The sequence below is a fragment of the Triturus cristatus genome, chromosome 12 (genome assembly GCF_964204655.1).
Source record: "Triturus cristatus chromosome 12, aTriCri1.1, whole genome shotgun sequence".
Lineage (NCBI taxonomy): Eukaryota > Metazoa > Chordata > Amphibia > Caudata > Salamandridae > Triturus > Triturus cristatus.
In genome coordinates, this window is record NC_140595.1 from 707,827,769 (window position 1) to 707,847,239 (window position 19,471).

Genomic DNA, 19,471 nt, shown 5'->3' on the forward strand with positions numbered 1-19,471 from the left:
GAGCGAGCTCTGCATCCACACATTAAGGCACGGAAAGAAAGCAACTGATGTTGCTGCTTGGGAGTGGCACTTATAAGCAGCTCCATCTTCACTTACCGGGAGGAACAAAGTCAACGCGGAGCCACATGTAACCATGTAGCGGCGTGCAGGAGCACTGCTGTTACATTTTTCTGGATCCTGTCTGGTGACTGGAGATATTCTAAAGGTGAGGTGTTTGGGGTTAGAAGTATCCATCTGAAAGGCAGATTTGTGAAAGAGAAACTGGAGGACTTAATGAAACCTGTGCCTCAAGTAAAAAAAAATAATAATAATGTATGAGGAAGCGTATGAAGAGGGTAAGCTCCCTGCCTCATAGAGGGAGGCTCTTTTGGTGACACTCCCAAAACCTGACAAAGACTTGACCAGATGTGACTCATATCGCCCCCTTTCATTAATAAATATAGACGCCAACATTTTTGGAACGCGTTGGCTGGACAGCTTGTACTTGATGCTTTTTTAAGAAAAGAAATCTATTGGAATAAAGAAGTTATTTTTTCTATTTACTTGTTTCGATTGGACTTCTTGAGTTGTGCACCCCCATGAATTAGAACACCAATGAAGATGTTCGCCCACCTGCGGCTGCAAGTAGAGACTAGGGAATTATATAACACCTACCCAGAGGAGCCACAAACACTGCATGCATTACAAGCCCTACTAATAGCGCAGACACGCCAGAAATTAGTCACCCGCCTATACAATGTGTCACAATCGGAACAGACTTGGACGGACAACAGATCGATCACTAGGTGGGAGACATTGCTAGGAGACAAGATAGAGAGTGTGATTGGGAATATAGCTGCACACAACTGCAATTGCTGACATCAAACTGTAATTTACAGATTATACACTTTAAATTCCTGCACCAATTTTATTATACCCCGGTCCAGCTCCACAGATATGGCCTTAGATCTCATGACAGGTGCCATAGGTGTGACGCCATGCATGTGGACTTTCTACATTTGGCGTGGGCATGCCCACAGATACATAAATATTGGCAGGACATCATAGGGGCGATAATTGCAATGCTGGCTGAACCGGTGCAGAACACGCCCCTTGTGTGTTTATTGGGGATATACAAGTTAACGCCAGTGAGACGGCGGAAATGTTTAGCGATAGCGCTACTGTTAGCGAAACGGCGAGTGGCCATTAGATGGGGCAGTAGACGACCCCCTAGATTCAAGAACTGGCTAACGGACATGTCCTATTGTAGGGAAACCATGGAGACATATGCAGAGGAACTACCGATGACATCACGACCCCGCGATTTCTGGGAACCGCTGAAACAATACCTTTTGACAACACAGGAGAATGTTTAATATATGTTAATTGATTAGAATGTGCAAAGCCAGGCAATGTCTGTTGAAGACGAGATTGCGTTTCCATGAGTAACGAAGTGTAATATCGAATGACGAAAGCTATGCTGTTAACCTGTAATGCTGGGCTTTTTTCTGTTTTCTTTGTCTCTGTTATCGCAATACGAGGCGAAGGAGAGATCATCACCAGATCTTGAAGAATGAGGTTGTATAAATTTGTCATGCTATGTAACCTGTGAACAACTAAGTTACGATGTACGTGTGTATTGCATTGTCAACCAGACGAAATAAACTAATTAAAAAAAATAAACATAATAATAATAAAACACACACAAGAGTTCTTTAGTGCTCACCCAGATTACCCGAGCTACTGTAGACTGTTTAGATTTTGTTGTGAGAGATGTTGTAAGAGAGTATTTTTTTAAGGCAAACCTTGCTTCTCCTTTCAGAACAATACACTTTTTTGTGACATGTATGCACTGATGAATAGTTTCAGACAAAGAAAAAAGAGGCAATAATCCCAGACAGCACTTCGGAAATGAGATCAAACAAAGACTTTCTGTTCATGGTGACCAGTCAGAAAAACATAATTCAGTGGAATCATGTTCCAACATGGACAACAATCTGCTTACGCAAGATGCAATATGAAGAACACTGCAACATGAAGATGGACATCTGTAGCTTTAGTGTGAACAGAAAAGAAACTTAGGTCAACTAAGCCTCTATGCCTCCCTTTCACCAATACTACATGGGAGTCTGAGACCAATAAATTCTCCTGGCTCAGGAAAACATCAAAAGAGGGTTAAACTTTGCCTTTGGCTACACTATGGCTTTCAATGACCACAGTTATCTCTAGATGTTTCATTATTACTGAAGCTCAGAGCTTGCCTCCAATCCTACTGGTTCTCTTATAACAAGACCGTAAGGAAATGCCTCTTTATGCATAACCACCTCCAAACTTTTTGACTGATGCTGCTGGTTTGACGACTCTGAAAATGCACTGGGGCCTGCCAACCAGTGCCAGTGCTCTTTCCCTTATAAGGTGTATGTTTCATTGGTTTACACCCAATTGGCATAAGTTAACTGTCTCATAAGTCACTAGTATATGGTTTCAGATGTGCCCAGGGCCTGCCAGTTAAGTTGCCCTCGTGAACTGAAGACGTTCACCATGAGTGTGACAAAGCAAAGCTTGACTCACAGTCTGCCTTCACAAACTGATTAAGTAGTTTTTAAACTTCTAACTCGACTTTGTCTTTTGAACCCTTAGCAAAGCCCAAACCACCCTTTTTCATTTTTAGAAGTCATCCGTATAGGCCTATCCAGCCCTAAAGGCAGGGTGCATTATAATAAAAAGAAGGCTGTGTGTTCTGATGGCTTTACATGTCCAGACAGTAAAAAAAATGTTGTTTTTACTGTAGTGAGGCTAGTAGTCCCATTGGTGAGTATGGCTTTACACGCCGACAACTGTTCTAACTTCCAAGTGGGAATACTAAATCTGGTACTGTGAGGTATCAAAAGAATCATTGCATAAGTCTGACATGTTGCTCAAGTTGAATTTAATGTAACTTTTGCACAAATGTCAAACACTTTAGAAAGTTGCCACTTTATTGCCCAAGTCTTCCAGTAGCCATTTTCGATTCCAAACAGCTGCTGTTCACGAGACAGCCTGATACCCTCCTGGGAAGAGGTGAGAATGACTCTCAGGAAGCAGAACAAAGGACCTGCCAAGGAAAGAGGTGTAACCTCCCCTTGGCAGAATGGCCAGAATGAGTGTGAGCCCAAAAGGCGAGCTTCAAGGGGAAGCAGTCTTTGAAAGGCAAATCTTAATCACACTAGGAAGAGGCTAATCTTTTGTTTGGGCAGACAGGTTGGCATCTCAGGCTGAGAAGGAAAAGCTGTTGTCAAACCAGTTTTTCAAGGGGAGGGTAGTACCCAGGTAGCCACACCTCTGGGTTGGGTTAGGGTGGTCCACACACCAAGAGAAGTGTCTTGCCATGTCATAAGTGGGAGAAATAGTATGCTCTTGGATAGCTAGATTCCAAATTTCACAGAAACTATCACCAGGTGGGAGCGAACCTAGTAGCCCATTATAGTTGAGTCACCACCCACTTGGCTTGTTGCAGGCATAAACATGCCACCCATGGCAAACAGATCTTAGATAACTACTGTCTTGGAAAGAAGGACAAAGAAGGACTTCCCTGCTGCTCCTTTGATTCAGCAAAAAGAGGCTGCATCAAAGACTGCTGAACCAGAGGACTGGCGAAGATTGAACTGTGCCTATGGTTCCACGCTTGTAGAAAAGTTGCCCATTTGTGCTGGACAGAAGAAGTGACTCCAAGAGTTAGTTGACTGACTCCCTGTTACAGCCACAAACGCTGAAAAAGCATGCACCCTGTGAGCCCAGCGCCAAGAGCTCTGACCGCTCCTGGATGCCAAGGAGTAGCCTGGGAGATGGAGACCAGACACTCACAAGGTGCTCCGAGTTTGCAGGACCCATGAAGGCCATCAGAGTGTCCTCTAGTCACCCAGCAAAACAGTTATTGCCAGTTGAAGGAACCATTGGGTTTTCTGTACCCGGAGACCAGTGGCACTGTGGGAGATCAAACCCTGAGGCAAACGTCACCCCCCCCCCCCCCCCCCCCAGCACAAGGACAGAAGAATGGTCACAGGAAGACCAACCAGACCTGCTCAGTATCCCCAGCATCCTGCATCCCTTGCCTTTAACAGAGGTCGTGCCTAAGAATTTGGAACTGGACAGAGACTGTTAAAATCAACAGGTAACTGTCTCCCTGGACTTGTCAGGTCTCTGTGACTGGCTCCCAATCAAAGTTGGCATCTCCAAGACTACCCATATAGTTGTTTTCAACTTGCTCGTTATGACTAACCCAAACCTGCCATTGTGGCCAATTGCAATAATTTATTGCACCACGTGAAAATGCATTGATTTATTGTTTCTTCTAAAAATCAGATATTTGGTTTACCCCAGTAGATGTTTGTCATTCAGGTGCCAATTGAAAGATCAAAATATAACCTATTTTTAATAATTGGTGTTAGATTCGTATTGTGCTATGTTTTCTTCTTATTTTACTATTTTGGTACTTCTAAATGCTTTACACTTTTTCCTTTTCTAAAGTCTGACAGCTCTGTGCCAGAGCTACCAAGGACTGCGCTAAGGATTTACAAACAAACGTATCTGGAGCTGATATGGAATTGTGTCCTTATTGCAGTTAGGTCGCACAACCGCGCTATATAACACATTTCTCACAAAGAGGTTTCCATCCAGCCTATGGCCGGACTGGGGAACCAAAAGCAGCCTGGAAATGCTCAAATCAGCCATGCTCCTTCCATCTCCTTGTGCAAAGACTCTCTTTCCATCCATCCATTCTCTTTTTCTCCTTTCCTTTCCTCTCTCTTCTTTTTCTCTGAACGCTTTCTCTTTACCTTCCATCTTCCCCCCTCTTTCCCTCTTGTCTCCATGCCTGCTGCTATTAACCTCGTGTAGCTGGGGAAAGTGACAGAGGCACCAGGAGTGGTCCAGGGCTTTCAAAACCGACCTCCAAGGACTCCAGCCAACCAGGGAAGTACCTGATGAAATAAGGCTTGTCCACCCCTGATACTGTGACAAACATTCAGTAGAAAGAGTTCCAAGAGGAAAAAATACAACAGAGCATACTCCAGGGATAAAACCCATTCTATACATAAGAAGGGTAAAGAGCTTTAAAAACAATGCCAAATTCAAAATGATGGTCCCTTAACACACCGGATAAGTACTTATTAAAAGGAAAGAGGTAACAAGCCATCAATCAGCTGGGCACATGCTTACATGTTACCAAGCACACAATACACACATTATTATTGGGTTTTATTACAAATAAGATCTGCTGCAATGTAAAGTTATTTTGTTCCTGTTAAAGTCCTCCCCAGAGAGAATTCTCAAAGTGCATGATTGTAGTTCAGGCATAGTTGCGGAAAAGGGATCACCACAAATCCTTACCTATATGACTGGATCAAAACGTTATGACATTCACGTCTCTGAAACAGACGTTCTCGCTAACAGATGTACTAGGTCTTATGTAAACTGTCATCACTAGGGTGCCTTACCTAGGAGCAATATGAAACACAAATCTGAAAAGAGGGCCAACTCAAAGTTTACAGCAGGTTCAACACTGATAAGGAGGACAGTGATGTCTTTACTGGGTGCCATGGCTTCCTATATTTCTCTATTACATGAGGATTCGCATAAAATTCCTAAAGAGTGATTGTATAACCAATATCTATTCATGGGTTTCTTAAACCTATTTATGTAAATTACACAAACAGTGAGCAAAATTATCTCTAACCCTCAGTAGCATTAGATGTAATTCTCAGAGATATCTTTAGACTAGACGGTGGTAGCATACAGCTCTTTGTAAAGCGTGGGGGGGAGATCACTTGGACGCCACTCGTGCGCAGGACTTCGAGTCCAATATGGGTACGCAGAGCAGTCAATCTCTCTCTAAAGTCCTTGATTTCCAGGGTGACAGGCAAGTTTTTTTTCAAGGCAATACAACCACCTTTTACAACATTAAGATTGAGACGCTTATCAAGAGAAGTCAATTTGTTCGCATTGGCAGATTTTGTGATCAACTATGCATCTAAAAGTTGTACGAAAAAAGTACACCATGTTACAGGTCTTATTATGAGGGTTGTAGACTCTTTCATGAACACCAAATCAAGTTATGTGTTCCCTATTGATACTGATATCTTAGGTGCTCAAGTTATAAACCACAAAACAATGGCGGAGTAAGTAAATGGAACATGTGCAAAAAGAAAAAACTTGCAGATAAGATTCTCAAGTACTGCGAAGCAGAATATATATACATAAATAACAATTGGAGAGCAGAGCAGCTTTCTTACCTGCACCAGAACTGGGAGGGAGACATCAGAAGAGACATCCTTCAGGAACAGGAAGAACATGGCACGATCACGGATCTTCAGGATGGAGCTGACTCTGCACAGCTCGCCGACTAGTGTAAACAACATCTTCCCACTCAAAGACCTGCAAGGGGACAGTCACATTGCTTTACTGTTCAGGGGCTGCATTAGGGATGTAACATACTGTCCCACTCTGAGCTGCAGCGCGTACTTAAGTCTGTGCGTCTGGTGCAGACTGGGACAGTGTGCCGTATCACAGCAAACCTTTCCACTGCAGGTGTAAACCAGCCACAAGTCTGCCTTTTACTGTGCAGGTGGTAGCCTGGCATTGGTTTGAAAGGGGGGGGAGGCAGAGATCCCCCTGTAGGGGTGCAGTGAGTGATTGCCCACAACTGCAGAGGGTGCCTGGGGGTTCTCCGGGACCCACATTCCCCCCTCCAAGGGGCACCATTGGGGAGGGGGGCCCGCTGACTGTAATATGGCATGGACGCAGAGGCAAAGGATCCCCTCAATTGCATGGAGGCACACCCTCATGTGAATGTGGAAATGCCAGACTGAGTTCGTACCAGCGCACACTTGTATTAAAGAAGGGGTCATGTATGCAGCTGAAGCCTCTTCTATAATACAAAGGTGTCTTGGGGCAAAAAAAGCAGGTGAAAACTCCCACTGCGCCCGTCAGACACTTTCTCTAATAAGTCACCTGGAGTGCACAAGGCTCTTCAGCAATACTTCAATTTTTTCATTTTTTTCTATATCTTTAAAGATGGAGAACATTTTTTAAAAACAGGAGACCAGACGCCTACTACATTAAAGATTGCAATACAAGTCTTTGGCACCTCTTTATATTTCTTAGCTTTTTCTGACTTGAAAAGTATCCTGAAAGAACTTAAACGCTGTCCTGTTCTAATGAGACTGCTGCATACTCACCTGTCATGGAGAAGCCGGGTGGCTGATTGCACAGATATGGCAGTGATGGTCCCAGGTTCCCCAAGCACCTTTCCTTTCAGCTGAAGTGTCACAGGCAATGTTGGTGGAATCACGTGTACGGGAGCGGCATAGATTTCGAGGTACCCTCCTGGATGAGCATGAGTGTACTGGGACGGGATGTAAGCCCAGTTGGTGAACAGAAACAAATGTCCCAGCCATTCAAGGGAAAACTCCAGCATCTATAGAGAGAGATGGCATCATTCAGAAACTGCTGAACCCCAACCCCCAGGATAAACACACCTGCCAAAGAAAAGCAAGTGTGCACCACCACTATAAGCCAACAAAAGGCTCAAGAAAATGGGCACACATTCTCTGAAGAAAAAACAGCAGAGCATTTTCACCCGCTTCACCATAAGTGAACAGCTCACAGCCCATGGGCACAGCCACTCCACCAATAAACACCAACCAGAGTACACCAAAACTTCTAACAAAGAGTCTTGAATCCAGGGGTACATCTTCCTCAGAGTCCACAGGCTAGATCTAAGGGTGTAAGGGCAGTTCGCTCCATGAACAGCAAAGTCCTTTGATTGCTAACTGTGGCATGTCGCTTGAACAGGTGCTAAAACTGACCGATAGTTCGCATTGTGAATATGTACTCTACTAAATAAATAGTAGTGTGGAAACTCATCTAAAAATCAGAAATACCCCAAAGATATATGCCCACATGTGAAATACCACCATTAACAACCAAGGTTGCAAACAGGGTGCGGTAATAGGCCAGTGCGTGTTATAGTGCCTCCTCTTCGAGGACAAATCGTAGTAAATAAACCGTCCCTAGAGGACGAAGCACTGCACATCACATATATCAGACAACAGGGCACAGGGCATAGGCCAAAACCTATAAAAGGACACACAATAGTGTATAAAAGCCATTATAGGACGGGGCCTGGTGTGTAACAGATGACAGAAAATTATTTATAAACATGACGTAGAGGGCAGGCATTGGAGCATCACCTGACAGAACAGATATATCCACAGCTGAAAGTATTCACAGAAAAAACACTACTATATGGTACATTATGGTTCCAATGAAAAACCTCTCACCAATGGTCACCAACTCCTCGTTAAAAAACCTAATATACATGATCCTTTCAATTATAGTTCGACTGTGGGTGAATTATGATTCCACTGATGACGGCTACTGGCTAAATTCAAAGATATTTAATTATAATCATAACATCACATAAGATACGCATCAATAGGGATTTTTTTGTGGCTTGGTCCGTGTTATAGAACTAAATTACCTATAGCTATAGAACGCTGTACGTGAACTAATATGGTAATTTTCCAAAGATTGCAAGCTTTGAAAGTTTGTAAATTGTCTCAAAGTCCACAAACCTCAGAAAATGAATCAGACATGTCTGGGTCTGGCATGACTGTGCAGTTTTCTGTGAGACTGACTGTAGACAATTCTATACAATATAGATAGGGAGTTTGGGCTCGGCTCGGAGAAGTATTTCTATCTCACCTCATGCATTCAGCTGTTTGATGCACCATTCTGATTCCTATAGAGTGCTTGCATTGCAATGGATGCGGGTCTATTTAAAATATCTAAAATACACTAAATTATCATAGTTATAAATTTAACATGAAAGTAATGCTTTTTGTTTTGTTTTTTCACTGCAGTCAGCTTTTTTTAACATAATAATAATAATAATAATAATAATAATAATAACTTTATTGCTTAGTTAAATAAAAACCTTTGCAATTCACTACATTGTACAATGACATAAGCCCAAATAGATAGGCAACACATTTTGTGTAAAAAAAAGATTTGATTAAATACGTTAAAAGGTTACGATATTACCATAAGACTGTACAGGTTCTAAAAGTGACATTCTGTACAATCAATAAAGTGCATTGAGTAACGTAAAAGTACGGCCTTTCAGGTTTGGAGTCCATTCTCCATTCGCTCTTACTAAAACATTTTCAAATTTCTATAAAATTAATTTTGCAAAGTCTTGGTATGGGGTGATTTCAAGTTCATTTGACCTCACCACTCAGGGACAGCATCCCAACTAAATCCATGTTCATAATTTCAATTTTTTGACCCTTTCATTATTCTTTTGCCAGCCTGCTCCATGAACCTTACTAAAGCATAATTTAGCTCCGGGTTGTGTGAATTAAAACTTGCTAAAACTGCGGCTCTGCAGGATCTGATTTCCATTTTGTTTCAAATTTTCCTTAGAAGGGACCTTCTTTCCTGCATCAGGCTTGTACATAAGCAGAGAATATGGATTATATCTTCTCTGTGTTTCCCACAAAGGCGGCATAGCTGCTGTGTTTGGTCTCTTTTCCACTTCGGCAGGTGACAAAGCAGGTTGGACACTCCTAGTCTTAGTCTTAAGAAACGAAGTTTAGTGTGTGCAGAGAATGGTAAAGTTAGGTACCCCTGGGGAGACAGATTGGAGTACGTGTTGAGAGTTAGCCAACCGTGTGACCTTTTTGCGAGGCATGATTTGTCCTCTACTACAGAGAGTTTTTTCATACTTATTTTTGCCAATCTTTTAAATTCGCCTTGACTGATTTGCAAATCCCATGCTTCTGTTAAGTTCAAAGTTGCCAGTCCTTTGGCCCAGTATGCATGCCCCGAATGCCATTGGTTTGTGGTTATATTAGACCAAAGATATTGTGCCAGACTCCCCGCTTTTGATGACCTTAGTTTGTGGCAGTTTATTAAAAAACTCATTAGTCTCGCCAGAGATTGATTGCTGATGCCCAATTCAAGCCTGATCTGTGCTGATGAGGTGTTTTTGGAAGCTTAAACACTGTTCTAAAAATTTTTGCAATAATTGTGTTCAAGTTGCCACTGTCCCGCCCCTTTAGAACCTCGCTTTCGTATGATAGGGTGGGAATGACTCTTGCCTGAGCTGTCTGCAGAATAGGGGTAAATGTTGGTCCAAACAGTTTCTTATAGATGGAGCTGAGAGCAAAAGAAAGTGCTACTCCCTTCTTTTTTTGCTCTTCTAGCTGAGTTTTGTAGCCGCCGTTGTTGTTAAAAAAGACACCTAAATATTTTTGACAAGGTGCTTCTTCAATTCTCTCCATATTTAAAAACCAAGCCATCTTCCGGGGCTTACCAGGACGCACCGCCAAGATTTTTGTTTTTTTGTTATTTATCTGAAGCTCGTTCCTTATAGAATACTCAGCAGTTGCATCCATTAATCTTTGCAGACCTATTTTTGTGTTGCTTAAAAGGACCAGGTCGTCTGCATACAAGAGGCTTGACAACCGAAAACTGGCAAGTTTGGGAGCATGGGAATTTATTATTTAGTGCCTCGGGAAGGTCTGATAGAAAAAGATTAAAAAGGGTAGGGGCCAAGACACATCCTTGTTTTAGGCCTCTAGATGTTGTTATTCGACGTGATAGTCTTGACCCGTCCCCAATTTTAATCCTGACCCAGGTGTCGTGGTGCAGCATCTGTATGGCTCTTAATAGGTCGTTTGGTATGCCCAGACTGTAGAGTTTCTGCCAGAGCTTTGCCCTGTTGACATTGTCGAATGTGGCTTTATAATCAATAAATCCCATGTAAAGAGATCCTTTGCTTGATTCTGCCTGATCTATCAGACAGGACAGTGACATGAGGTTGACTGATGTTCCTGTATCTTTCATAAAGCCAGTTTGGTTTGGCGGAATTACTTGGTTTTCCTCCGCCCAAGCCCGTAGTGAATTCAACAATATCCCAGCGAAATACTTTGCTTCATTGCTTTTTTTAACAACACACACATACAAAGACAAACAAACACACACACGTCCTCATCTTTTCACAGACACACACATGCACACAAAATGGCAGCCAGGGCACCTGCTCAAGTGAATGAGCCCTGATTTCCCCTGTGGTAGTTGGGTAGCTGGCACTCTCTACTAAATTGACCACTTTGGGGGTTTTGCATCATGGGGTTCTACAAACATATTTTCATAAACATATGGATCCACCCGTAGGTTGAGTATATTAGGAAAATTCCTCAAGAAGACGAAATGTATCCCACGGCCGTGGAGAATACAAATCAGTTGTTTAAATACCCCTCACACACCAAAAGGGCCCTTGGTGTCATGCTTCATCATAGGGGTCTTCCCGCCCCTCTACGGGACGGGGCGTGCTGCGACCTACGTCTACGCGGGAGCACTGTTATAAGTGAAACCACTATGTGTGATGCAAGGGTGTGAGAGGAAGGGTCAGGAGTGAGTGGAAAAGTGAGTTAAAAAATACCTGGCTCTTCTGGTTGAATGAACTTTATTAAACCGTATGAGCTGGTATTAGTAAAATAGTGGGGGGAGGAGGAAAGTATGCCTCAATGAGCTAGACCTCCTGATGGTGCCGACATGTTTCGAAGCTTCCCCAAGCTTCTTCTTCAGGACCATAAGGATCCCTTCCTAAGACTCACAGTGATGTATTTACAATGAAAAATTAACGTATTGTGTCCCAAATAAATAGAATAATGTGGGAAGAAAATAACTTCCAATGGTTAGTAATGCCTAAATAGGTCTTATATGGTCCATTTACCTAAAAGAAAAAAACATGCGTCACGTAGATCGAAGATCAATCCATCAATTTGTGATTTAGTGAACTGAAAAGGAAGTGAAACAATATTCTCTTCTTAACGCTATCCATAACGTTGTCACGTGATCTGTGATGAAGCAACTGTGTAATACATAGACACTGACTAAAAGACACACATATAACAAAAAACACACACTCTATTCTTACAGGAACAAAGTTCCTGGGTTCTAACACTAACCAGTAACAAAGAAAATCATGCCAGAATGAACGCGCTGGAATGAAAAACATACATACTTGCTGTAAATGAGAAAATTACTTCATGAGCGCAGGACCTGGTGGGGGGAATGCCAACTCGGCTATCTAGATGGTAAATTTAGGAAGAACAAGGAAAAAGTCCCATCAATAATGGAGAGGGCCTCGGAACTGGTCCGAAGAAAGGAACTCCCTACATATGTCGGCTATGCCGTACTTACGAATCCCTGGGAAATTGTCCCGCCAAAATAACCACCCCGGTCGGCTCCGTAGATGATACTGAGCTAGAGGATAAGGTTTGTTAAATAGTCCCTTCAATTGAGGTTAATTGGCGCGCGAATATGCTGACTGCACCATTGCGCGTTGGCCCGCTCTCTCTGTGTATCCTGACCCGGAACTGGAAGTCACCCGGTCCGGTCGGGAAACAGCGCAAAAGGACTAAACAGCAGCTGTCACTGTTAGATATAACCCGGAACCGGAAATGTATCGGTCGGGTTTCCAATGAAAAAAATACGGGAGGTACAATACGATAGTAGACATACAAAAGGGATCTAATATAATACTTAGACCGAAAATTAGTAAAATGCATGAAGATGGTTTCTAAGATTGGTCATGCCATGTTCAAAAAATCAGGATACCTATGAAAAGGAGAGTGAAAATAGTAAAAACCTCGGGTTTCCAATGAAAAAAAATACGGGAGGTACAATACGATAGTAGACATACAAAAAGGATCTAATATAATACTTAGACCGAAAATTAGTAAAATGCATGAAGATGGTTTCTAAGATTGGTCATGCCATGTTCAAAAAATCAGGATACCTATGAAAAGGAGAGCGAAAATAGTAAAAACCTCGGGGGTATTACACAGGAAGGATAGTATAAATTTTCACATTGATAATAGCCCCCATTGATCAAAATACTGTCATTGGGAGGGCATACAATATCCAGTGCAGGTAGGGCGACATGAGATCTTCTATCGTTTCAAGGGAAATACCAATAGACTGACTATGTGTAATGGAGTGTTACAGTCACCGATGTACTATCCAAGCGTAGGGGAACTGTCATATCTGGAATTAAAGGTAGTACAGGTACATCACGGGCATAACGCTCCTGGGCACATCCTGAAGGGTTTATCTCATTGTCATAGACACCTTAGTCTACATATCACAGATGGAATTGGTTCCAAGGTATTTCGTCGTTTAATCCATTGATGTGGGTCCCCAAACGGAAGACCCAACGTTGTTCTTTCTCAAGCAGACCATGTTCACCACCTAGTTGTTCAATCACTGTCCACTTCAAATCGTCTACGCCATGACCACTGGATACATAGTGGTTGGACATTTTGGTAGTACTTCTACCACATCGGACATTGCTTCGATGTTCACCCACTCGTATTTTGATGGGTCTGGTGGTCATCCCCACGTATTCAAGACCGCATGGACAAGTGATCAGGTAGACCACGTTCTTGCTGTTGCAATTCGTGAAGCTTCTCTGGTCCCACCCCTCACCATTGCGGAATTGGATATGTTTGCTTTTTCTCGTAAGATGACATGTACTGCAATTACCACATGGGTAATGTCCTTGTACAGGTGGTAACATACCCTCCATAGCAGGACGAGCTGTGTTCTTTGGTCTTGTATGGACAAGCATGTCTCTCAGGTTCTTGCCCCTCTTGTGTGCAAACATCGGTTTGGTGATGTTCAGATGGCAGCTGTTGAGGATTCGCCAGTGTTTGTTTACTATTTTTGAGACCTGGTTTGAGTGCGTATTGTAAGTGGTTACACAGATGGGTCTATCTTCAACTGTGGTAACCACTTTGTCTTCTAAGAGCGCTTCTCTATTGTTGTTCTTTGCCCTTTTGCAGGCCTTGTCAATGATTCTTCCAGGATAGTTGCGTTTGATCAATTTTTGGCGTAGTTCAGATGCTTGTCTCTTGAACTCATTGGTATCAGTACAATTTCTCCGTAAACGGAGGAATTGTCCGTACGGTAGATTCTCTCTCAAATGGCGGGGGTGGAAGCTATCGAAAAGAAGTAGGCAGTTTTTTGCTGTTTCTTTAAAGTGTGTAGTGGTTTTTAATTTGCCCTCCTCTGGGTAGATATTAAGGTCAAGGAAAACCAAGTTGTTGACTGAAACTGTATGGGTGAATTTAAGAAAGGCATTCTGTTGATTTAACCATAGCATGAATGCCTCCGTTGAGTCTGCATCACCTTCCCAAATGACCAGAACATCGTCTATATACCTTTTCCAGGTCTTGATGTGCATCAGGAAAGGGTTGGTGTTGTTCAGAATCCTGGTGGCCTCTAGATGGTGTACATAGAGGCCCGCCAGACTGGGAGCAAAGGTACTCCCCATGCTGGTCCCGTGTCTTTGTTCATATATGTCATCAGCATACATGAAGAAGTTCCTGGTGAGTGCCAGAGAGACGCATTCCATCACCAAGTTGCGTGGTGTGTGATATTCCCAAGCCGCAGAAAATAGTACCTCCTCGATAATGAGCAATGTTTCCTCATGTGGGAGACTAGTATAAAGGCTCTCCACATCGAGGCCCATGAGGAGATTTTTGGTAGGGTCAAAATCAATATCCTGTAGTATTTGTAGGACATTTTTAGTATCTCGCAAGTAGGTGTTGGTTGCCTGAACCAACGGGCGGAGGAAGGCATCCGCAAATCTGGAAAGAGGTTCCAGAATGGAATTAACCCCAGACACAATAGGTCTACCTGGGGGGGACCTGAGATTCTTGTGGATTTTAGGTATTGTGTAGAAATATGGTACTCTGGGACTTGTGTTGATCAGAAAATCAGCCTCTTTCTTTGAAATCCAGTCATTGGCAAGGGCTTCCTCAACCATGGTGGCAATTTGGATTCTGATAGATTCCGTAGGGTCTTCTTGGAGGACTCCATAATTTCTACGATCACCAAGGAGTTTCATACATTCCTGGTCATATTTGTCAGTAGTTTGTAACACAATTGCCCCCCCTTTATCAGCCGGTTTGATTATAATTTCCCGGTTTGTGGATAGTTCGCGTATTGCCTCCCTTTCCAACCTTGATGTATTTTGAAAAGTGTTGTCATCCCCTGTCGAGATGTCTTGTATTTCTCTCATCACAGCTTTCTCAAAAGCTAGGATTTCTACAGGAAGTGTAGAGTCAGGGGGTATAAAGGTGGATTTGTTGCGAAGTCCTGTATCTTTTCTACTTCCTTCAGTGGTAGGTTGGTCTTTGAAAAAAATGTTCAATTTCAGTTTACGAATGAATTCATTGATTTCTGTAAGAATCCTGAATTTATCAAACCGATTGGTAGGTACAAAGCCTAGTCCCCTTTCAAGGACCTTGCTCTGTATAGGTGTCAGGGTCAAGTCAGTAAGATTGACCACTAAATTTACTTCCTGCTTGTCGACGGTTGGGGGGGCATGTTGTTGGTCATGCTCCTTGTTGATACTCTGGGGGTCTCGGTCTCTGGTGTGGACCAGTGGACGTTGTATCCACCCCTGTTCCGACCTCTCCTTGGTCCCTGGCGCGTCCCTAAAAAAGGTTGCGGGGTTTGGTAGTTGTATTCATATTCTTGTGGAGGTGGGATCCACTGTGGAAAAGGTCCTCCCATCATGGGTGGACCATATGCAAATGGAGGATAAGGGGGAGGTCCTTGATAGCTATTCCACCTACCACCCCTCGGGTAGAAAGGACGTTGATTGTAATTGTCTCTCCCTCTATTGTACCGTTTGCCGCTGCCTCTGCTGGAATTAGAGTTGTCCGAGCCAGTATCGGATGAGTCTCCATCATAATTCTGATCTTGGTTCCTAGGAATGTAGTCGTCTCTGGTATAAGGATAAACTCGTTCATGGCTGAATCGTGCCGTGTCCTTTTTGAGTTTGTTGTACTTGTTTTGTTTTAATGTCATTTCGAACTCAGTTATTTCTTGGTTGAGTTCTTCCAGGCGTTTTTTGAGGACACTGGGGGATATGTACGCTTTCAGACGTACTTCAAGATTCTGAATTTCGATCTTTAGTTCTTGAGTTAGTCTGGTGGCTGTTTTTATAATTAGGACCAACCAGTCACGGGTACAATGCCATGATATTAATGACCAATCGCGTTTGAATGTCTTGTCTTGTTGGAAAATGTAGGGTTCATTACGGACTATTAGGCCCTGGGGAGCCGCATTAGCCCGAAGGTACTCGGTCATCAGTAACCCATGCAAAGCGGTTCTGATCTGGTTTCTCCTCAGATTTGCCAGTTCATCCCAATCAGCATTACTAGGACCCGGATCTGTATTACTCAAACCTTCAAAAGGATTGATTGCAGCTAGAATCCTTTCCACTTCGTCCTCGGCGAAGGTTAAACCCATATTGTCTGCCATGTTGATACTATGTGAAATGGTTTGATAAGAGAGAGTGTGTGTCTGGTTTGAAAAAATGTGTGTACAAAAAGACGGTGATGCAAAGTGTGGAGCAACAACTATTTAATTTAACAGAGGTAGATAGCCTCTGGTATAGGGTATAGTCGTACTGTCAATTGTAGTACTGACACCAGAAATACTGGGAATAGAAGAGAGAAAAAACTCCCACAGCTGTACGCTGTCTACAATATAAACATAAACAAAATAGGGAGTGGAGAGGTACCACTCATCCGAGTGGTGGAGGTGGATACTTCCTCCCGGTCAAATGTTCATAAACATATGGATCCACCCGTAGGTTGAGTATATTAGGAAAATTCCTCAAGAAGACGAAATGTATCCCACGGCCGTGGAGAATACAAATCAGTTGTTTAAATACCCCTCACACACCAAAAGGGCCCTTGGTGTCATGCTTCATCATAGGGGTCTTCCCGCCCCTCTACGGGACGGGGCGTGCTGCGACCTACGTCTACGCGGGAGCACTGTTATAAGTGAAACCACTATGTGTGATGCAAGGGTGTGAGAGGAAGGGTCAGGAGTGAGTGGAAAAGTGAGTTAAAAAATACCTGGCTCTTCTGGTTGAATGAACTTTATTAAACCGTATGAGCTGGTATTAGTAAAATAGTGGGGGGAGGAGGAAAGTATGCCTCAATGAGCTAGACCTCCTGATGGTGCCGACATGTTTCGAAGCTTCCCCAAGCTTCTTCTTCAGGACCATAAGGATCCCTTCCTAAGACTCACAGTGATGTATTTACAATGAAAAATTAACGTATTGTGTCCCAAATAAATAGAATAATGTGGGAAGAAAATAACTTCCAATGGTTAGTAATGCCTAAATAGGTCTTATATGGTCCATTTACCTAAAAGAAAAAAACATGCGTCACGTAGATCGAAGATCAATCCATCAATTTGTGATTTAGTGAACTGAAAAGGAAGTGAAACAATATTCTCTTCTTAACGCTATCCATAACGTTGTCACGTGATCTGTGATGAAGCAACTGTGTAATACATAGACACTGACTAAAAGACACACATATAACAAAAAACACACACTCTATTCTTACAGGAACAAAGTTCCTGGGTTCTAACACTAACCAGTAACAAAGAAAATCATGCCAGAATGAACGCGCTGGAATGAAAAACATACATACTTGCTGTAAATGAGAAAATTACTTCATGAGCGCAGGACCTGGTGGGGGGAATGCCAACTCGGCTATCTAGATGGTAAATTTAGGAAGAACAAGGAAAAAGTCCCATCAATAATGGAGAGGGCCTCGGAACTGGTCCGAAGAAAGGAACTCCCTACATATGTCGGCTATGCCGTACTTACGAATCCCTGGGAAATTGTCCCGCCAAAATAACCACCCCGGTCGGCTCCGTAGATGATACTGAGCTAGAGGATAAGGTTTGTTAAATAGTCCCTTCAATTGAGGTTAATTGGCGCGCGAATATGCTGACTGCACCATTGCGCGTTGGCCCGCTCTCTCTGTGTATCCTGACCCGGAACTGGAAGTCACCCGGTCCGGTCGGGAAACAGCGCAAAAGGACTAAACAGCAGCTGTCACTGTTAGATATAACCCGGAACCGGAAATGTATCGGTCGGGTTTCCAATGAAAAAAATACGGGAGGTACAATACGATAGTAGACATACAAAAGGGATCTAATATAATACTTAGACCGAAAATTAGTAAAATGCATGAAGATGGTTTCTAAGATTGGTCATGCCATGTTCAAAAAATCAGGATACCTATGAAAAGGAGAGTGAAAATAGTAAAAACCTCGGGTTTCCAATGAAAAAAAATACGGGAGGTACAATACGATAGTAGACATACAAAAAGGATCTAATATAATACTTAGACCGAAAATTAGTAAAATGCATGAAGATGGTTTCTAAGATTGGTCATGCCATGTTCAAAAAATCAGGATACCTATGAAAAGGAGAGCGAAAATAGTAAAAACCTCGGGGGTATTACACAGGAAGGATAGTATAAATTTTCACATTGATAATAGCCCCCATTGATCAAAATACTGTCATTGGGAGGGCATACAATATCCAGTGCAGGTAGGGCGACATGAGATCTTCTATCGTTTCAAGGGAAATACCAATAGACTGACTATGTGTAATGGAGTGTTACAGTCACCGATGTACTATCCAAGCGTAGGGGAACTGTCATATCTGGAATTAAAGGTAGTACAGGTACATCACGGGCATAACGCTCCTGGGCACATCCTGAAGGGTTTATCTCATTGTCATAGACACCTTAGTCTACATATCACAGATGGAATTGGTTCCAAGGTATTTCGTCGTTTAATCCATTGATGTGGGTCCCCAAACGGAAGACCCAACGTTGTTCTTTCTCAAGCAGACCATGTTCACCACCTAGTTGTTCAATCACTGTCCACTTCAAATCGTCTACGCCATGACCACTGGATACATAGTGGTTGGACATTTTGGTAGTACTTCTACCACATCGGACATTGCTTCGATGTTCACCCACTCGTATTTTGATGGGTCTGGTGGTCATCCCCACGTATTCAAGACCGCATGGACAAGTGATCAGGTAGACCACGTTCTTGCTGTTGCAATTCGTGAAGCTTCTCTGGTCCCACCCCTCACCATTGCGGAATTGGATATGTTTGCTTTTTCTCGTAAGATGACATGTACTGCAATTACCACATGGGTAATGTCCTTGTACAGGTGGTAACATACCCTCCATAGCAGGACGAGCTGTGTTCTTTGGTCTTGTATGGACAAGCATGTCTCTCAGGTTCTTGCCCCTCTTGTGTGCAAACATCGGTTTGGTGATGTTCAGATGGCAGCTGTTGAGGATTCGCCAGTGTTTGTTTACTATTTTTGAGACCTGGTTTGAGTGCGTATTGTAAGTGGTTACACAGATGGGTCTATCTTCAACTGTGGTAACCACTTTGTCTTCTAAGAGCGCTTCTCTATTGTTGTTCTTTGCCCTTTTGCAGGCCTTGTCAATGATTCTTCCAGGATAGTTGCGTTTGATCAATTTTTGGCGTAGTTCAGATGCTTGTCTCTTGAACTCATTGGTATCAGTACAATTTCTCC

The 19,471-nt window shown here is 42.9% G+C and overlaps 1 protein-coding gene across 1 annotated transcript in view; it reads right to left on the minus strand.

Annotated features, from left to right (window-relative positions):
- Positions 1 to 19,471, minus strand: part of CTC1 (CST telomere replication complex component 1) — a 191,922-nt gene that overhangs the window by 139,946 nt on the left and 32,505 nt on the right. The window contains exons 4-5 of the mRNA XM_085636896.1: positions 7,194 to 7,432; positions 6,249 to 6,390 (exon numbers count right to left, since the gene is read on the minus strand). Of these exons, the coding sequence (XP_085493022.1) occupies positions 6,249 to 6,390; positions 7,194 to 7,432 (381 nt within the window). The remainder of the gene's footprint in view (positions 1 to 6,248; positions 6,391 to 7,193; positions 7,433 to 19,471) is intronic.